General features: G+C 40.7%; 1 protein-coding gene across 1 annotated transcript; it reads right to left on the reverse strand.

Annotated features, from left to right (window-relative positions):
- Positions 1–162: 162 nt before the first annotated feature.
- Positions 163–20,946, reverse strand: LOC139554928 (guanine nucleotide-binding protein G(I)/G(S)/G(T) subunit beta-1-like). Its single transcript, XM_071368221.1, has 11 exons — positions 20,559–20,946; positions 8,779–8,887; positions 8,540–8,578; positions 6,547–6,653; positions 6,035–6,098; positions 5,675–5,837; positions 5,456–5,522; positions 5,101–5,302; positions 4,574–4,790; positions 2,038–2,153; positions 163–1,909 (listed from the first exon to the last, which is right to left on the reverse strand). The coding sequence occupies exons 2-10, from the start codon at positions 8,833–8,835 to the stop codon at positions 2,047–2,049; spliced, it is 1,023 nt and encodes a 340-aa protein (XP_071224322.1). The 5' UTR covers positions 8,836–8,887; positions 20,559–20,946; the 3' UTR covers positions 163–1,909; positions 2,038–2,046.
- Between the last annotated feature and the right edge of the window lie 12 nt (positions 20,947–20,958).

Below are 20,958 nucleotides of genomic sequence, written 5' to 3' on the forward strand. Positions count from 1 at the left end.
AACAACCAACCATTAGGGTCACGTACAAACATTTTAAGTAGCCGATTGCGCTTTTACTTTGCATTGTTGGAATGTGAATGTGTGGGTTCCTTTCATTATTTGCACAGGCAATATAGTTAATCTACATATGAGCTAGAAAACATTTGACAAGTGGCATGAGAATAGGTTAAGAACAAGACATCTCAAACGGCTTTTTATTACATTTTCAATAACAGTACATTTTAGTACAGTATCTTGATCCAGCTCACTGTGGAACACCAAGGCTGTTTACACAGGCAGCCCAATTCTGTTCTTTTTCCCCCACTTGGACTTCTGACCAATCAGATCAGCACGTGTCAATAATTGGGCAAAAGATCAGAATTGGGTTGCATGTGTACACGCAGGACAAAAGATTGAAATAAAATACAAAAATGTGAAAAGGGTGCAGAGCTCCATCTTATCAATGGAAGGAGAAAAGGAAATCCATCTCAATTGAATTGCAATTCATTTTTACTTGTGGCCACACACAAATACATCACATGTATTGTACATCACAGAAAGTGAAAAATGTCAACTATTAAAGAAAGTGCTTCTGTACAGTGGAGAATTTTTATTTCTGCCATTCAGATTTTATGACTTAAGACCAAGAAAACAAATGACAAAATGTTTAAGTATGGGCATACATCGAAGAACATGTTTGTTCCATTGGGTGTGAACATTTAAAGGAGGTTAATCAAAAACAAGGTTCACACAATCATTCTATGAATTATTAAAAAAAATTGGCATTAGAACTGGTACGATATTTCCCATGGAGTCTGCAGTCAATATGAAATCCATTCTTCACTTTCAATTACTCTGGTGCATAGCTTTGCCAGTGTAAGTACATATGCAGTGTGTAGCCAAAATAAAATAGTTAACAGGTTACACCTTATGAACAAGACAGATGGACTTGGATCTTTGCATCGTGGAAAGCAATTCTACAGCATGCACGCTTAAATTAACCCATGGCAGACAAAACAAACTAAAATTTCAGATAATTATTTTCAGACATTGATTTGTACATTTCATTCACAGAATAGCAACTGCCGTTTCAAGCACAGGAAAGGTGTCCATTAGTCAGGCGGTCTTTCACTAAGTGGACACTTAAAAAAAAATCCCCATCCATTAAACTAAATCCAGCCCCAGCAATCACAAAACCCACCCTAAAACCCTATTCCCTATCCCACCCAAATAAGACAGAGTTAAGGGGTTAACTGAAATTAAATTACTCATGAACTCCTTTTGTATTGAAATTAGCATTCATCACAATTTATAGCATTTGCTTAGTTAACACAGTATTAGTTCAAGCACATTTTATTTTTGTGCAAAAAAAGCTGTGATGAAACAAAAATAGCTAGCATATAAATACACCATTGACGTTTTCTGAACGCAGCTCCTGTAATCTGGTGAATATTTTACTTTCATGCTTTCTGCATGTTTTATTTTGTCTCATCTTTCTTACATGATTACATTGGATTAATATGACAAGCTTTATTTTAAAAGAAAACCTGACAAACGAAAGCAACTGAATAAAACTAAAACCAGAGAATAGAATTCTTTAAAAAAAGAAAGTTAAATAATTTGTACAATTATGCTCAAACATTTGCTTTCAAGACATACATTTGCATGGGATGATAGTGTTTTCTCATTCAAGGTAACATAAAAGGGTCCAAGAAGGAATGCACAAGTTTTTGATTTGATACCACAGGAAATCTTCTTTTTAACTAGGTGACAAACAATTGTGCTCTTCTTGTGTAGGAAAGGCATTGGTTTCCCTTAGTTTGTGGTGTCCAAGTCAGTTTAAAACGGTGTTGAAGAAGATGCTATGAAATTTAACATTCTCAAGTTGTTGTAATGGTCTTCCAGTCAACTTTGGAGTTCAAAATGACATCTGAAGAAGAAAAGTAAGAATGAGTCGGGGTTCACTTATACTGAACAATGAACACACTGTATACAGCTGTTGTTCCAGAAGTAGCTAAAAAGGCTTAGCTTTACAGCAATACAAAAAGGGCAAAGCACCTTCAGGTTTCAATTCCAAATCTTGAGAAAACTGTCCCAGGATCCTGTTGCAACTGCCATGCCATCGTCGGTGACTCCCAGGCAGCTAACACGGTTGTCATGTCCAGCCAACACACCTAAAACAGAACCATAATATTAGTCTCAGGACTGTGCTGGGAATGATGCAATTTAATTTAGCTGACATTATAAATAAGTTAAAATGAGCTTGAAACATTTGTTGGGAGTTATTTTGAATTTCACATTTCCAGGACAGGTTGCATTTGACTAATACGTGTACAATATAAAACTTAGAAACATGCTTGGTGTGCAATAGTGTTGTCACGATACCAGAATTTTGACTTTAATACCGATAGCTTCCAGGTTTAGTATCACGATACTCAATACCAAGACAACAAAAAAAGGCACATTAGCCAAAGTCACAGGATGGCACTTGGAGACAAACGCAGCTACTGCTCTGTTCAATTGGGCATATTTATTTAACTAGGCAAGTCAGTTAAGAACAAATTCTTATTTACAATGATGGCCTATTCCTTCCTCCCCGTTGGGGAATTGAACCCCGGTCTCCCGCGTGACAAGCAGGGACACACACCACTATACTAAAGAGAAGGTGTCTTGAGTTCAATATTCAATTAGACATTTTGTTTGTCAACATTTTTCAGGGACAGCCATGTATGCATTAATGAATGTATCAATTATACAATCAATTTGACTTTGTTTTTACCAGTAACTACATAACGGTAGTCATTTATTTGAATGGTGAATCTCTATTGATAAACTTGGTAAATCAAGATGTAGCCTAGACGTATTCACAATACCGGTGAATGCATTTTCAATAGGTGTGTACGTGCATTGAGTTAAGCTTGTTTTGGCTGATTTCAGGGAGTGACAATCTGATTCCCTTCCATTTGAGTATTAGTGCCTTCAGAAAATATTCACACCCCTTGACTTTTTCCAAAAGTTGTGTTACAACCTGAATTTAAAATGGACTAAATTGAGATTGTCACTGGCCTACACCTCAATGTCAATGTCTCATCCTACACCTCAATGTCAAATTGGAATTATATTTGTAAAAATGTCTACAACTCAATTAAAAATGAAAAGCTTTCTACAAGCTGTGTGGCATTATTTAAGTGTGTTAACTTCTGTGCAGCATGAGTGGGGAGCTGACATGATGCAGCCCAGACTCCCAGTGCAGCATGAGTGGGGAGCTTTGCAGCCCAGACTCCCAGTGCAACATGAGTGGGGCGCTAACATGATGCAGCCCAGACTCCCAGTGCAACATGAGTGTGGAGCTAACATGATGCAGCCCAGCCTCCCAGTGCAGCATGAGTGGGGAGCTGACATGATGCAGCCCAGACTCCCAGTGCAGCATGAGTGGGGAGCTGACATGATGCAGCCCAGCCTCCCAGACAGTGGAGTGGTTCCTCAGGACAGGCTAGCTAGCACTGAGTAAAGCTTGGCATACGTTAGACAACAAAAATATTGACATCGTGGAACAACTCATATTATGCAAATTGTCTGGATAATCTTTTCATCCTGTAGTCTGCTACCGGTGTGCTCACATTAAGACTTATCTTGACCCCGCCCTGTGTATTCTATATATGTTGTGGCGCCGTGGCATTTACCCCCCTACGCTGTGGCTGTAGCCAAGAATGATCCGAGCAACGGAGGACGAGTTGCACAAGTCCAAATTCTGGCATGTCAGAAAAATAAAACCGGGACAGAAGATGCAGCTCAGGAGAGTGCAAGACTTATCACACTTCTTTCACCCGCTAACATTATGCGACCTACAACATCTTGAGCGGAGCATACAAATGACCTGCGATTCCAGAAATTCGGCATAGATACGAAATCGTTGCAAAATCGCAGTTTAAGCTTCCCGAGTGGCGCAGTGGTTTAAGGCACTGCATTGCAGTGCTAGCTGTGCCACTGGAGATTCTGGGTTCGAGTCCTGGCTGTCGCAGCCGACCGCGAGACCCATGGGGCAGCACACAATTGGCCCAGTGTCGTCCAGGTTAGGGGAGGTTTTGGCCGGCAGGGATGTCCTTGTCCCATCGCGCACTAGCGACTCCTGTGGCAGGCCAGACTTAGTGCACGCTGACACAGTCGCCAAGTGTACGGTGTTTCCTCCGACACATTGGTGCGTCTGGCTTCTGGGTTAAGTGGGCATTGTGTCAAGAAGCAGTGCGGCTTGGTTGGGTTTCGGAGGATGCACAGCTCTCAACCTTCGCCTCTCCCAAGTCCGTATGGGTGTTGCAGTGATGAGACAAGACTAACTACCAATTGGATACAACAAAATTGGGGAGATTTTTTTTTATTGCGGTTTAAAATCGTGTAATGTATGGCCAGCTTGACTGGACCAGGCAAGAGGCTCATGCTATAAAGGGGGCATTGGCTGATGCAGTACGTGACATTAAGAACCAATTATATAAAAACGTAAAATACCGAACCGTTTTCATGTTGTAGTATCGAAAAAGTACAGAAGTTTTGGTATACCGTGTGACGAGACGTCTCTGGGGTGTTATCAGTGACTCACCAGCACGGTCAGCCTTCAGTGTGTCCCACACGTTGCAGTTGAAGTCGTCATATCCAGCTAGGAGGAGACGTCCACTCTTGGAGAAAGCAACAGAGGTGATGCCACAAATGATGTTGTCATGCGAGTAGCACATCAGCTCCTGGTCGGCACGGAGATCGAAGAGTCTGCAGGTGGCGTCGTCAGAGCCCGTACAAAAGGCATTGCCATTGGGGAAGAACTGTAAAGCACAGATTATACAGCAATTACTTACTGAGCAAATAACTGACTATATTTTAATTAAAATTTGTATCTCAAAGACAATTTTTTTCAATCAAACTGAATTGTGTAAATTGAGATTATATTTCATGATTTGAGGACCACATTGGAAATAAGTGTTTTTACAGTGATGGGTCATCCTCTGGGTTTCTTGTACTTTTAAATACTGTTCTTCAAATGTACAAATTGCTTAACCTAAAATAAAGATTGATCAATGTAAAATGCCCTAATAGGCAATACGTGTGCATAGATATCTTTAAATATGCCCTTACACATATGGCATTGATGTCAGACTCATGCCCAGTGAAGGTCTGTCTGCACATGCCCTCTCTGACGTCCCAGAGTTTGGCCGAGGCATCACAAGCACCTGAGACAAATAGCCTAGTGTCAGGAGCCAATGAGAGGCTCATGACATCACCACTGTGACCAGCAAATGTGGTTGTCTGCTGGCCAGTCTCAATATCCCAAAGGGCACTGTAAAAACAACATCTGGTTAAAACAAGAGGCATGAGTTTCTATACAAATTTAATTCACATTTAATACATTTTAGGAAAATGAACAATGTTGTAGTATTGGAAATAGACTGAGCAGCATCCTTACAAGACACTGAGTAATTCCTTTACTTACCAGGTGGTGTCTCCAGAGCTTGTAATAATCTGGTTGTCATCAACGAAGCGACAGCAGGACAGATAACCTGGAAATTAGATTTAATTTGTGCATTACAAAAAAAAAATCTGAAACCCAGAAATGTTCCCATAGTGTGTTTTAAGTAGCAGAAAATGTGAAAGATTTCATAAGAAAACAAATACAATAAAACATGCCAAACAGAAAATGTAGTCTCTCTACCCGTGTGTCCAGCGAGCTCCCGGCTCACACGTACATTCCCCTCACGTGTCTTCAGGTTGTAAATAGAGCAGATGTTGTCCAGACCTCCACAGGCCACGTAGTTTCCTGAAGGTGCATATGAGCAGGTCATGACCCAGGAAGAACGCAGGGGAATGGCATGGACCTGCAAGGAGTTGGTGGATAAAAAACATGAAACCTTTGCACACCTGAAGTAATGATCTCTTATTACAGGTGTGTAGGTGAATAAAAAAACTAAAGTAGAATGTTTGAAGGGACAGAATGCAATGCCTATAATTGCAATGGAAACGTTGTAGTCGTTCTCTAAACAGAGCTACGGAAGTTGAGCTACTGAAGTCTGACCTTGTTAGTGGTATAGCTGTCCCAAATGATGAGTTTACCATCTTGGGACGCACTGACCAAGAGCCTGTGAGAAAGAGCAGAAACATAAGGTCATGGAATTACAGTTCCCGTTTAAGAAATTCTAACCAATTAAAAAAAAATCTAACTATAACTAGCTAAAATTCAATATGGAATAGAAAAGCAAACTAAAAGTAATTTATTAAGACTGCCTTGCCTTGTAACTTGGGGCCAAATCTAAGCAATGACAATCTAGCAACAACGCATGCTTAGTCATAACACCTACTTACATTTCCCACTATATCATGTGGAATCATATAATAACCAATTCATGCCAAGGGTGATACAATTATATACCATGCCAACTTTTACATTTGACAACTGGAATCATTCAACTATTTGTCATTGCAAAAACTCCAAAAAGCAAGCAAGTTTTTTTTGTTTGTAGTATAGACCAAATGGAAATTACCCTCCTAGCTTGTGAAAGACACTATAAAAATTACACTTGGGTTTACCTGGAATCAGTGCCCCAATGCATGGCATAGATCTTAGCCAAATGCCCCCTCAGTGTTCTTCTTGTGCGCATCTGAATACGGCCGACAGGATCAATATTGGCTGTGATCTGCAAAACACAGTTACATAAAGCCATCAATAGCAGATTGCATTGAATGTTTTGCATATCCCTAGTTAAAGATGTACTATGCAGAAATCACTCTGCAATTTTATGGTTGTTAAAATTGTAAGTTTGCCTAATTTCAGTTTATGACAAAACAAGCATCATTGCACCATATAAACAGCTGTTAAATACAGTGGGGAGAACAAGTATTTGATACACTGCCGATTTTGCAGGTTTTCCTACTTACAAAGCATGTAGAGGTCTGTAATTTTTATCATAGGTACACTTCAACTATGAGAGACGGAATCTAAAACAAAAATCCAGAAAATCACATTGTATGATTTTTAAGTAATTAATTTGCATTTTATTGCATGACATAAGTATTTGATACATCAGAAAAGCAGAACTTAATATTTGGTACAGAAACCTTTGTTTGCAATTACAGAGATCATACGTTTCCTGTAGTTCTTGACTAGGTTTGCACACACTGCAGCAGGGATTTTGGCCCACTCCTCCCTACAGATCTTCTCCAGATCCTTCAGGTTTCGGGGCTGTCGCTGGGCAATACGGACTTTCAGCTCCCTCCAAAGATTTTCTATTGGGTTCAGGTCTGGAGACTGGCTAGGCCACTCCAGGACCTTGAGATGCTTCTTACGGAGCACCTCCTTAGTTGTCCTGGCTGTGTGTTTCATGTCGTTGTCATGCTGGAAGACCCAGCCACGACCCATCTTCAATGCTCTTACTGAGGGAAGGAGGTTGTTGGCCAAGATCTCGCGATACATGGCCCCATCCATCCTCCCCTCAATACGGTGCAGTCGTCCTGTCCCCTTTGCAGAAAAGCATCCCCAAAGAATGATGTTTCCACCTCCATGCTTCACGGTTGGGATGGTGTTCTTGGGGTTGTACTCATACTTCTTCTTCCTCCAAACACGGCGAGTGGAGTTAGACCAAAAAGCTCTATTTTTGTCTCATCAGACCACATGACCTTCTCCCATTCCTCCTCTGGATCATCCAGATGGTCATTGGCAAACTTCAGACAGGCCTGGACATGCACTGGCTTAAGCAGGGGGACCTTGCGTGCGCTGCAGGATTTTAATCCATGACGGCGTAGTGTGTTACTAATGGTTTTCTTTGAGACTGTGGTCCCAGCTCTCTTCAGGTCATTGACCAGGTCCTGCCGTGTAGTTCTGGGCTGATCCCTCACCTTCCTCATGATCATTGATGCCCCACGAGGTGAAATCTTGCATGGAGCCCCAGACCGAGGGTGATTGACCGTCATCTTGAACTTCTTCCATTTTCTAATAATTGCGCCAACAGTTGTTTCCTTCTCACCAAGCTGCTTGCCTATTGTCCTGTAGCCCATCCCAGCCTTGTGCAGGTCTACAATTTTATCCCTGATGTCCTTACACAGCTCTCTGGTCTTGGCCATTGTGGAGAGGTTGGAATCTGTTTGATTGTGTGTGGACAGGTGTCTTTTATACAGGTAACGAGTTCAAACAGGTGCAGTTAATACAGGTAATGAGTGGAGAACAGGAGGGCTTCTTAAAGAAAAACTAACAGGTCTGTGAGAGGCGGAATTCTTACTGGTTGGTAGGTGATCAAATACTTATGTCATGCAATAAAATGCAAATTAATTATTTAAAAATCATACAATGTGATTTTCTGGATTTTTGTTTTAGATTCCGTCTCTCACAGTTGAAGTGTACCTATGATAAAAATTACAGACCTCTACATGCTTTGTAAGTAGGAAAACCTGCAAAATCGGCAGTGTATCAAATACTTGTTCTCCCCACTGTATATTTTCCATAACCAAAAATATTGTATTTTCCTCTGTTTGAAGCTGCTGTACAAAATCGAAAGTACAAGACGCAAAAACAAAACTGAACTTTTACCTGTGATAGCGTGGCATCGGCACATGCTTTCCTGGCATCCTGAAAAAGTAAGACGACAATTAAACCATCACACAAATTTAACAACCAAACACTGTCAGAAGATTATGTAGCTTTATGACACTGTTGAGACTTGATTATGAGCGCAGAGACAATTCAATTATTTCTGAAATACGCAATTTCTCTAGGTTTTAAACAATTGCTCCTGCCCATTGATGGTAGATGGAGGGATAAACACTCACTCTGATCTGGTTTTTGAGCTGCTCAGCCTCCTGGCGTAACTGGTCCAGTTCACTCATTTTGCCCTGCTAGTAGGTCTGTCTCGCTCCAGCTGCTGGGACAGTCGTTAATCTGAAAGAGGAAGAAAGAAGAGCCTCAGTAATCAGGTTTCCAGCCAACCTTTTAATGCGAATAAAGTACGTCGGCAAAAATATTAATTTACGACAGGCCTGGAGCAAATGTTGGTAAACATTCCAAATGTCGACAATACAAAATTAAGGTAGTCAAGGCGGGATCCTTAATTGTCGATAAAATGAATTATGAGAAATGGCGATGAAATGCCTTTATGCGCAAATATTGATATAATAACCATCAAATCGAAGTAAACTTGGGAGTCATGCCCCACTACGGTATGGTCCTCCCACTACGACTCAGGAAAGAATGCAGTTTTATTAGGCTACAGATTAAATTAATTATGAACTTCACAGGGTGTTGAAAGTGCATGCGGTATATGATGTTCCTTTCCAATAAATATCGAGGGTCTTATTCTGGAGACATGATCAATGCTTGGCGGCCTTTTGAAAAATGTATCTATTTTGTCCATAATCTCATCATGTAGGCTATCCTACCCGCACTGTACCTGCCAGCTAAAGCGCACGTGCCAAGACCAGAGTGGGCACATTCTCAATATAACGCAATTTAAAATTTTCCCAAAACCATCAGTAGAGTTCAAAATGCGATGGAAACCCATGAAAATCTGTTGCCAGATTGCTTGTCACTCATACACATTATGTAACCAACTGATCATGTTTTCCCCTCGTTGAGCTGTGAAAGCATTGAAATGGCATAATTTAGACAAACAAAGCTAGATGTTCTGTTACAAAAGGCTGTTTGTTCCAGAAAACAAAACATACGATACATAAAAATCACCTGTCATTCAAGGATAGGCCTAACACCTCGATCAGAACGACAGCGCCATTACATCAATACAGCGTAATAGATTCTGCAGTCAAACTTCTCATTGTGTACAGTGCATTCGGAAAGTATTTAGACTCCTTGACTTTTTCCACATTACAGCCTTATTCTATAATGGATTAAATAAAACAATTCTCAATCTACTCTCACACAATACCCCACCCATAACGACAACCTCAAAACAGGTTTTGAAATGTTTGCAAATTTATTAAAAATAAAACCCGAAAAAAATAAAGTATTTTACATAGGTATTCAGATCCTTTGCTATGAGAATTGAATTTGAGCTCAGATGCAGCCTGTTCCCATTTATCATTATTGAGACTTTTCTAAAACTAGATTGGAGTCCACCTGTGATAAATTCAATTGATTGGACATGATTGGGAAAGGCACAGAGAAAAAACCAAGCCATGAGGTCGAAGGGATTGTCCATAGAGCTGCAAGGCAGAATTGTGTCGAGGCACCGACCTGGGGAAGGGTACCGAAAATATCTGCCTCCTCAGACTGGGGCGAAGGTTCACCTTCCAACAGCACAACGACCCTAAGCAGACAGCCAAGACAACGCAGGAATGGCTTCGGGACAAGTCTCTGAATGTCCTTGAGTGGCCCAGCCAGAGCCCGGACTTGAACCCGAACGAACATCTCTGGAGAGACCTGAAAATACCTGTGCAGCGACACTCCCCAAACAACCTGACTGAGCTTGAGAGGATCTGTAGAGAAGAATGGGAGAAACAACCCAAATACAGGTATGCCAAGCTTGTAGGCTGTAAATACTCGAGGCACAAAGTACTGAGTAAATGGTCTGAATACTTATGTAAAATGTAAAGTTTATAGTTTTAATACATTTGTAAAAATGTATAACCGGTTTCTGCTTTGTCATTATGAGGTATTGTGGGGAAAAATACTATTTAAAAATACTATTGATTACGTTCCCGAATGCACTGTATGTAATCCAACATTTAAGTGGAAATTTGTGAAACAAAACATTCACCCTTTTCTACTATTTCTGTCAAATTTACACATACAATTTGACGCATGCGTTGGATAAATCCAATGTATGCACCACACAAAACACACTGCAACGCAATGCTGCAAGGCAAATGCAGAATTCCATTGGAAATGAATGTACTTCTAATGTACCAACATGCAATGACGCTGTCAGTCTGATCGAGGTGCAAGTCTTTAGTAAAGAAATAGGCTAATGACACGTTAGCATAGATGGACATTGTCCTGTTCAAAGAACTCTCTCAACCAGAAAACGGATTTTCGGAACTAGTAACTACTTTCCTTCCACAGAGAAACGTTGTGCAGTCATTAAACGACAAAAATTGCATCAGGGGGAGAAGAAGGCTGTGACAACGTTGCTTTGGCTAGTGCAGGCCGACACTCTCATAGCCTACAGAACAGTACTTCTGTTGGCTTGGCCAGTAGAGCAGGCCCATACACTCATATCCTACATTAGAGCGCCTCTCCTGCCCTCACACAACTCTGCTACTGACTCAGTCCTATCTTCTCACCTCAATGTCATAATCCTGAGACACACTTAATTTAGCCTCTCCTAACAAATCCTGTTGACATGACTGGCCAGATGATCTGAAAAACAGTCATCCTGCTGACATCCAGTCATCCTGCTGCATCCTGCTGACCCCAATCCACTGGTTGATGCTCACTAGATCAGCCAACGGTGCTAAGTGATCAATAAACCATTTATAGCGATACAGGCTGATCTGATCACACTTGGCAACCTAAACACATAATTTAGCCCAAACAGCAGCCTAAAGCACCGATCTTCCTATTAGTCAAATAATACCGAACATGGTCAGAGAAAACAGAAGTCATTTTCAAAACACATTTGATTTATTTAACAGACGCTCTTATCCAGAGCAATTAGGCTTAAGTGCCTTGCTCAAGGGGAGAGATTATTTTTTTTTACATAGTTGGCTCGGGGATTCTAACCAGAGACCTTTCGATTACTGGCCTTACGCTCTTAACTGCTAGGATAACATTCTATTGTGAAATTTTGAGAGATTATCCACACACCAGCATTGTGAAAGGTACCAGTAATACAGGAAACAGCCTTGATCTCACATTCGCAGAAGACTGGATTAGCACATTTGGATATGAATGAAACATAAGGATTATAATTAAAACCTTCGGTTTTAGCCCCAGTTCTTCTTCCTAGCTAACCCCATCACCTTACTTCACGTATTTCACTCTGTACGGTCAAAGTGTTTGAGTGCTAGACTGAGGATCTTCTCTAAACTGAGAAACTCACACTCAAGGTCCTCTGATAAAAATATCACTGTTAATACCATGACTACTTCCCATCCACATCCGTCCTTAAGACAGAGGGAAAAAAATTGTTGAATTAACCTTATAACATGAGAAAAGTGAGTAACAAAATCAGGAGGGAGACACTAGGACTAGACTTCAGTATAACACACTAATTACTGTGGCATCAGAATGTGGGACGTAGAATGACAACGTTAATCATGGAGAGGATAATATGTAATTAAACTAAAAATTCTGCACTGGCATTTGTTCAAACACCTAATTCATTGAGTTTGATGTTGAGTCTTGGTTGTAAGTTACTTGGAGTCAATGTAGGCACAATTCAGAAGATGCTCAAACCTAAACATAGGACTCAGTCACAGTTCATCCCTACACGACCTCAGGGTAAGAAAACAAAGAACAAATTCTGTAATGTGGGTGAACTAGATGCTCTCAGAGTCTGTCCATAATCCCTTACTGTAAGAAGTTCCTCTGCCCCTCATTTCTCCAAGCGCCTGATCGGAATCAGCTGACTGCATGATAAACAGGGAGTGGTGGCAAATAGCCTGGAGGTGTGGCTTACTGACTGCTCTGAGGTCTCTTGAGGGCAGCCGGAGTCTGCTGCTCAACATAAATGTTTTCATAATGTTTTTGTTTCCATGCAGGCATACAAATTCACCTTTCAGAGCAGGATCTCTCTCAGTAGTGTTCAGGATTATTTTAGTTTTACATTGATACAGTTTCCATATTTCAGATGTTTCTATTGCCTTTTCCAACCCCCCCCCCCCCCCCCCCCCCCCAAAAATGGAAGAAATGGCAAACGTGCATAAAGATGGCAGAATTCAGATATAAAGTCATTGTTTAAGCACCATCCATCGAGTTTTTAAACTACAGCACACGATATGGTTTGGTTTTCCAAATTGCCGGCGTCTTGAAGCTAAAATTGGGATCATATATACTCTACTAATGGCTAGGGCTGTTGCGGTGACTATTATCGCCACACCGGCAGTCATGAGTGAAATTCTAAGTGACCATTGAGTCACAGTAATCTCCTCTCATGCACAAAAATTACATACCTTATCAAAACAGTATGCGCTTTTTTTAAACTCACCTCACTGATCAATTTGAAGAAAGAATTTCAACAACCGGTTGAAACTGAGTGGAAAACATGGTTGTTGTGGATGTTGTTTTACAGTTTACACAAAGAAATGGACAGTGCTCTCTAAGGTGATGAATAATTCACACCCATATATATATATTAGTACCAGTCAAAAGTTTGGACACCTACTCATTCAAGGGTTTCTTTATTTTTTGTATTTTCTACATCGTAGAATAAGAGTTAAGACATCAAAACTATGAAAAAACACATGGAATCATGTAGCAACCAAAAAGTGTTTAACACATCAATATATTTTATATTGAAATTCTTCAAAGTAGCCACCCTTTGCCTTGATGACAGCTTTGCACACTCTTGGCATTCTCTCAACCAGCATTCTCTTCAACAGTATTGAAGGAGTTCCCACATACGCAGAGCACTTCTTGGCTGCTTTTCCTTCACTCTGCGGTCCAACTCATCCCAAACCATCTCAATTGGGTTGAGGTCAGGTGATTGTGGAGGCCAGGTCATCTGATGCAGCACTCCATCACTCTCCTTCTTGGTCAAATAGCCCTTACACAGCCCGGAGATGTGTTTTGTCTCAGTGTCCTGTTGAAAACCAAATGACAGTCTCAAGTGCAATCCAGATGGGATGGCGTATCGCTGCAGAATGCTGTGGTAGCCATGCTGGTTAAGTGTGCCTAGAACCCTAAATAAATCAGTGTCACAAGCAAAACACCCCCACACCACACCACCTCCTCGCTTCACGGTGGGAACCACACATGTGGAGAGCATCCGTTCACCTACTCTGCGTCTCACAAAGACCGCGGTTGGAACCAAAAATCTCAATTTGGACTCAGACCAACAGGACAGATTTCCACCGGTTTAATGTGCATTGGTCGTATTTCTTGGCCCAAGCAAGTCTCTTCTTCTTATTGGTGTCTTTTAGTAGTGGTTTCTTTGCAGCAATTTGACCGTGAAGGTCTGATTCACGCATTCTCCTCTGAACAGTTGATGTTGAGATTTATTTGGGCTGTAATTTCTGAGGCTGGTAACACTAATGAAAATATATTAAGCATTCTAGTACAGTTAAACAGTTGAAACAAAGACACATGTTTATTTGTTCAGTTAGGAACAGATTGTTTAATAACTTTTAAATTAGAAAAATTACAAACCCACGAATGTACTTTATCACACAACAGATATTCACAGAAATATTTTAGTTGCCCCGCATTACAAAGGTGGTGAAGTTGTCAGTGTCCCTTCTTACTATCCAATCTTGACTGTATGGAGAAACTTAAAAATGCTTTGAAATAAATATTGGTTGAAACTAAAATGCAGTTAATCATTTTAGCTTTAACTGCGTGAAAAAATTACTGTCTCTAGGCTGTCAAACTGCACAACTTACTTTTAAAATGTGCTCAACTTACTTGACTAGTAAAATGCGAGCAAATTTACAACACATCTCATCTTTCATTTAAGAAATAAAACTGCTTTGTTTCAAATGTAATTAAAATCTTGACCTATACCATCCATGAATAAACAGAAAAGCCATTGGTATTAGTCAATTTTTTTTCAGTGACGAAATGGCTGTGTTACAATATGACTGCCCATTTACAATTTTAACAGTTGGGGGAGGTTTTTCTTCAAATAAGACCTGCTCGGCTTTGTCACAAGAGTAATTACTTTTTTGTCTACAATGTGTGAAGATGCACTGAAAAGGCACTCACTGTCCATACTAGTACAGGGAGCACCAAGATTCTGAATACAACATATTGCATTATTCTTGCATTCCAAAGGATCATTAGGAATAGATCAACATTGGCTAATGTTGGCCGATGTAGTAACAGAAAATGACAATACAAAGCGTCTCTCTCTAATGGAGACACACACTGACCAAAAAGTTATTATTTTGTTGGCATCTACATATGTCCCCATTACAAGTAAAACATAATCAAAACCTATTCACTTACTTGCTGTGCTGTTTCGTTGTTCATTTGTTTAGTCGTTTCATTCTCAACCAGGATTTCAGCATACATGTCAAGCAGTGAAGTTCCAGCTGTCTGTCTGTGGCCTCTTCTGTCGTGGGTCCTCTTCCTCGGTGCGCACTGTCACTGTGTCCATTTCCATCTTGTCCAGCTGTGTCTAACATTTCACAAACCCCGTTTCGTGTCTCCATCGAAGCGGTGTCTCCATCGAAGCGGTCCTTGTACCTAGCATCGAGCATGGTGGCGACATAGTAGAGGCTCAGAGAGAATGCCACAGAATCACTTGTTCACAGCCTCTAATAGAGTACGTTTGCAAGTTTTAACCCCACGGTCTGTGTTGGCAGTTTTGTTGAGCAGGCGTTTCAATGCCATGAGAGGGTATCACGTCTGCTGCAGACGCAGTTGATGAGCTTATTTCGCGAGTCAGTTGTTTGAATGGAGCTAGGAGTGTGTTCATGTCAATGAAAGTCCACTGGTTTGTACTGATTGTTGCAGGTAACTCAGTCGGCTGCGTACACGCCAAGCACTCGTTTTTGTTCCAGCAGGCTCTCCATGTAAAAAGTACTGTTCCATCTGGTGGAAACATCTTACTTAAGCCTTTTCATTTTCACTCCAAGCTGCTCCTGTACTGCTTGCAGGCGGATGTATGCTAGCTGCGAGTGTTTAAAATGAACAACTATCTTCCTACCTGTTTCCACTGTGTCAGATATGCTGCGTTGGGCCAAAACACCTTAATTCAGAGCCAGTTGCTGGCGATTCCGCATTCTTCCAAAGCCTTTGTCATGTTACGTGCATTAACACGTTCTTGGGGATTTTCCAAGTTTCAAACATGTTCTCAAATGCCATTGAAATGGCTGTAGTGGTATGAGAACCAGCACATTCTTGAGCTTGCAATACGGCTTTCCTCAGTACGAAATCCTTGTTGACCCACTGTGCTGTAAGACTTAGCATGCTCATGGGTCTGACATCGCTGGTCCAAATGTCAGTCATGAAGCTAATCTCAGTGACGCCCATAGCAAGTAGCTCACGGATGTGCGTTTCAACAATACTGTGTAACTCTGGTAGGGCAACATCTGAAAAAAAGCACGTACTTGGTAGTGTGTACCGGGGCTCGACCAGTCGGCAAAAGCCAACATCATCCACGACAGAGAATGGTTGATTGTCAAGGGCAATTAATTCCATTATCTTGGCGTTAATGGATTTCGCCTTTGAGTTATCTCGCTGAAATTCTATTTCAAATGACTGCTCGACTTGAACTTGTTTATTTGTTGGAAGTGCGCACTTCGTTTTTTTCTGGATTTGTTCTTAGTAGTCACTGAACATCTGGGGATGACGCATTATCAAATCAGTAATTAGGTTTGTGGTTTTGAAAGATTTCACTTTCTCCCCTCTGGAAATAATAGCAGCACAAACGTTGCATATGACTTTTTTGTTATCTTCCTTTGAAACTTCAAAACAGATCCACACAGCAGACATTGTGGGCTAGGTTAGGAATGCTGTGTTGCACGTGTAGCTCTGTATTTTGTGGCATTATTACGTCATCTACCTATGTTACAGGTATGCACGTCAGCTTTGACATCTGCGTTATACATAGACCCGATGCTGACATTTTTAGCTAATATCATCCGATTTCGATATGCTTACCGATATATTTTGCATCCCTAATGTATGTATGTATGTATGTATGTATGTATGCACACACACAAACGAAGCTTGAAAAAAATAAAAAAAGATTTAAAAACGATTGTGCGTGTAGCATAGTCTACCGCATATTATGCACGGCAGAATTGTATTTATTTTAAAAACTTTGGTACATAATTGGTCTTGCATAAATTAAACCAATTCCGAGTTGGCCTACAATTAGTGACTTTGTATTTGGTTTTAAATAGCCTGGTAATAGGGCATTTTTATCTTTTCATAATTAATAGGTTGACATTACCTTTAGGTACAGAATATGGAATATCTCGCCACCGTGCATTTCCATCTCCTCCCTGCATACCTTTCAAGCACGCAGAGAGAGGGGCTATCAACAGTTTAATGAAATATGTTTCATTGTGAAAACGTATTACTATCAATGATCCCAAACAGATTTCACTTGGTTTCCTAAATTAAGCACTGTGTAGCTGCAGGAACAGGGTTGGAGACCCCACGGTACAGAGTTTGGAAGAAATATCACCTGTGCTGCGGAGAGATCCTGCATGCTCCTCAAACAGCGGTTGATGTGTGGAATGAAATAACCAGAATAGCCTATCCAACATGAGTGAAAAACAAAACAGCAGAAAGTGTCCTACATTCGCTATTCGAGTACATACGGATGACATCTTTTTCTCCTGCCCCTGTTCCTGCACATTTGATAATGTGCAATTCTAGTAATATTAGTAAAGACAAGATTCAATTGAGAATAGTTTGATGGGTTAAAGTATAATCACTTGACGAGAGAACAGCGTTTGCAGCCTGAGGCAAGGAACAGAGCGCAAGCTTTTTTTTGTGACTTTCTCAAATCATCAATAGCCTATAGTTGCATCATGCAGCCCATACATCTTTTGATATTCAAGGCATCCTAAATGTTTATTATTCACAACTAAAGTTGTCAAATTACTCTAAATCTAGCGTGTAGGACCTGTTTAAAAATGATCACTTTTACACTCAATATGCTTCTGAATGGGAAAATATCCAAGTTCAATTATATTAGTCTTACTATAAAATAATGGAACAGGACTTAAGAATATCTTGTCTGCTAAATAAACAAGCCTATGCATGGCACACTGCCAGAAACTGTAGGCCAACTCATTCTCTTCTGAAATACATTTTCTTCACATCATGTTTGTTTAGACCTGCCTAAAATAAATACATTGGTTTATGATGATGTAAATTCAACTGATTCATTAGACTTGTAGATGTTTCAAAGGCGCGCAATAGTGGCTTGCTCAACGTATTTATGTTAATTAACGATAAATTACCATGAGACCGGCAGTCTTTTGCATGACAATACCTGGCTGACACAATGTCATGACCACCACAGCCCTACCAATGGCCATACAAAAGAAGTGTAGCGGAGAGCAATATCAGTGCAACAAATGTCATATGGCTAAAGCTGGATCATAGAAAAGACCATAACCAGCACTATCACTGACCAAGCCTGTAATCCTAAAAGCTCAAATCCACAGACAGTAAATATTTAATCCAATCTATGCCCACTAACAGGAAAACAGCTGGCAAGAGCTCACACCGTAGTCGGAAATCAGTTTTCCACTCTGAAAAAAAGCATGTCTGATTAGTCTCTACGACAACATGCTTACAAGTAGCCTTAAAGACATTGGCGACTACTACGTAGTTAACCCTTCCCGTAACTTCTAAACTTAACGCCTAGCTAACGTTAGCCACCTATTACTTCTTGCAAATTCGTAGCATATATTAACTGTAACTTGTAACATATATGAAATGGGTGAGGGACATCCACAAATTATACATACCGTACGAAACATAACATATATTAAATGAGTGTCTCTGATTTACGTACAGAATGATACAACATGCTGAGACCAGGTTGGATATTAAGCTTGAAACGCCCCTGTCCTGATGTAATTTGACTGCAGCGGGAAACGTTGTTGTGCTCAAATATAGTGGTACAAATAATTTGCTTGCATCCCATTAGCACTATTTGCATCCAATTTGAATGTCACCTGCAAATAAACTGATGAATCACTCTCCGTTGGGATTCAGATGTGGCTACAATATTTGTTTGAACAATTCAAGCTCATTGTAGATACAATGCTGCAAATGCAAGAACTCCCCCGCTCATCTCTTCCAGATGTCTGTCATTTACATAGAAAAACAAAATAGCTGGCTTGAAAGATGATGTAAAGGTTATGGTAGCTACCACTACCAAAACAGTTACACTGACCACCTAAGAAGCCTCAACCGATGGCATGCTAATTAATGTCTTGCATCGATGGAAACATGAGACTGAGGCAGGAAACGCCATCTTGTTCGCGGCCGCTGTTTATAGGCCTAGCTACTAGGGTTGAAGAAGCGAAGCTAACTAGACACGTAGATAGATTTACTTTCATGCTATGTCACGTGTGAAAATAATGTGCAATCCCAGTATTTAATACAACATGCGAAAAGGCCGAGATGTAGTTATATCTCAATTTCCATTATCAGAATGTATGTCTCAACGATTTCTAACCACATAACCCTGCTCAATAGCAGTGACCTCAATTCTAGCTACTAGACAGCCGCCCAACTTCACTCTCCGACAACGGACGTCGGGGATTATCAGAAAGAGGGGGCAGACAAACAGAAAAGACCCACCCACCCAAAGGGAATATAACACACTGATCCAGCATTCCTATCGTTTCGCCCCCGTGCTAAATTACTCCAGCAACTAGCTAAGGAGTTAGCTGGCTAGTGTTGGCGAAGAAAATCCAATTAATTACCTACTTAACTAGAAGTAGCCATGTCGTTAAAGCCATCAGTAGCCGTTTAATTTGATGTAAACCACAAGAGCCAAGTAAAGCAATTGTGCTACCGTTAAAGTGGGGGATATCTAAATGGTACAAATTGTTTATTTACCAGCTAGCAGTTAGCTAACGTTTGTGCTTTTTAACATCAATCCAGCTAACTTTAGTTAGCAAACTAGCTAACGTGAGTGTTTAACAGACATCTAGTTAACTAGCTAACGTTAACTGAATTTATAACTACGTTAGCTATCTAGGTTGTAGATTGGCAAAAGTGGTCATACTTGAGTACCAAAACGGCATATCTAACAATGCCCCAACTTATTTTAAACACATCCAATTATGAAGTGCCCAAGATAAATGACTAGCAATGGACAAGTCAGATAACTAACGTTAGCTAGTTATCACTTGCATTTTAGGCCACAGTCGTCCATCTCAAAGATGTTAGCTACCCAGCTAACAAGTCCGCTTTTAATAAACAAGTTAAATATGGTTGTTTTGAATGCAGTTTAAATTAAAGGGGTATTGAGGCACGGTTAATATTTTTATGGAAAAATTAAGCTAGCTGGACAACATTGCTGTAGCTAACTAAACGCAGCGGTCTACCTCGGCTAGTTAGGTACCTAACCAAATTAGCTAGCTAACGTTAGTTGGTTAATGACTTGTCCAAGAAAGTGTTTGCTGTCCACTTCTCATGAATTGGACAAGGTCCAACCCGTCCCTTGCAAAATCAGGCAGGAAATATAGCTAGGTAGTTACCGTAGGTACGTTGACAATACATACGAGTATTTCAATATACATGCTGAAATTAGGATCGATATAGCCAGCCGAGTTAGTTATCTAACATTAGAACTAGTCTGCAGCAGCTGGAAAGTAGTTAAAGTTGTCTATGCCAACGTTACCCCACCCCGGACAGTAACGTAAACTAGCTAATCCAACGTTACCAAATCGGCCAACAATTACACAATCATTTTATTGCTTTCCAAATGTGCGACATTGCACCGTGACCGTCCTACCTTTTTCTCAGTTGGCGTTGGCTTGTGTTTATTTAGCATTAACTGGAAAATGTAACGGTGTAGTTATTCCTCCAATCCACGCATCAACGAACAGCTAGTTTACAAACTAGCTAGCTTTCAGAGGAGCAACCCTTTCCAAACGTAACCAGGCTGGCCAGTAAGCTTTTTCAACAACCTGGACCAACCGGGGGGGGGGGGTAAAAAAATCACACCACTCCCTGCTGATGACGGGACACAGATCCCTGCTGCAAACTGACAATCTCAATAATCAATTTTCACTACTGTCTGTTCCCGATGTATATTTCATTTAGAAGCCACTTCCCCTTTGGCCGCCCTAAACTCTTTCTCGGTACTACTCAGTCACTACTTCACCCGGCAATCAAACGGCGAGATGGGCGCG

This window comes from Salvelinus alpinus, chromosome 2 (genome assembly GCF_045679555.1).
Source record: "Salvelinus alpinus chromosome 2, SLU_Salpinus.1, whole genome shotgun sequence".
Lineage (NCBI taxonomy): Eukaryota > Metazoa > Chordata > Actinopteri > Salmoniformes > Salmonidae > Salvelinus > Salvelinus alpinus.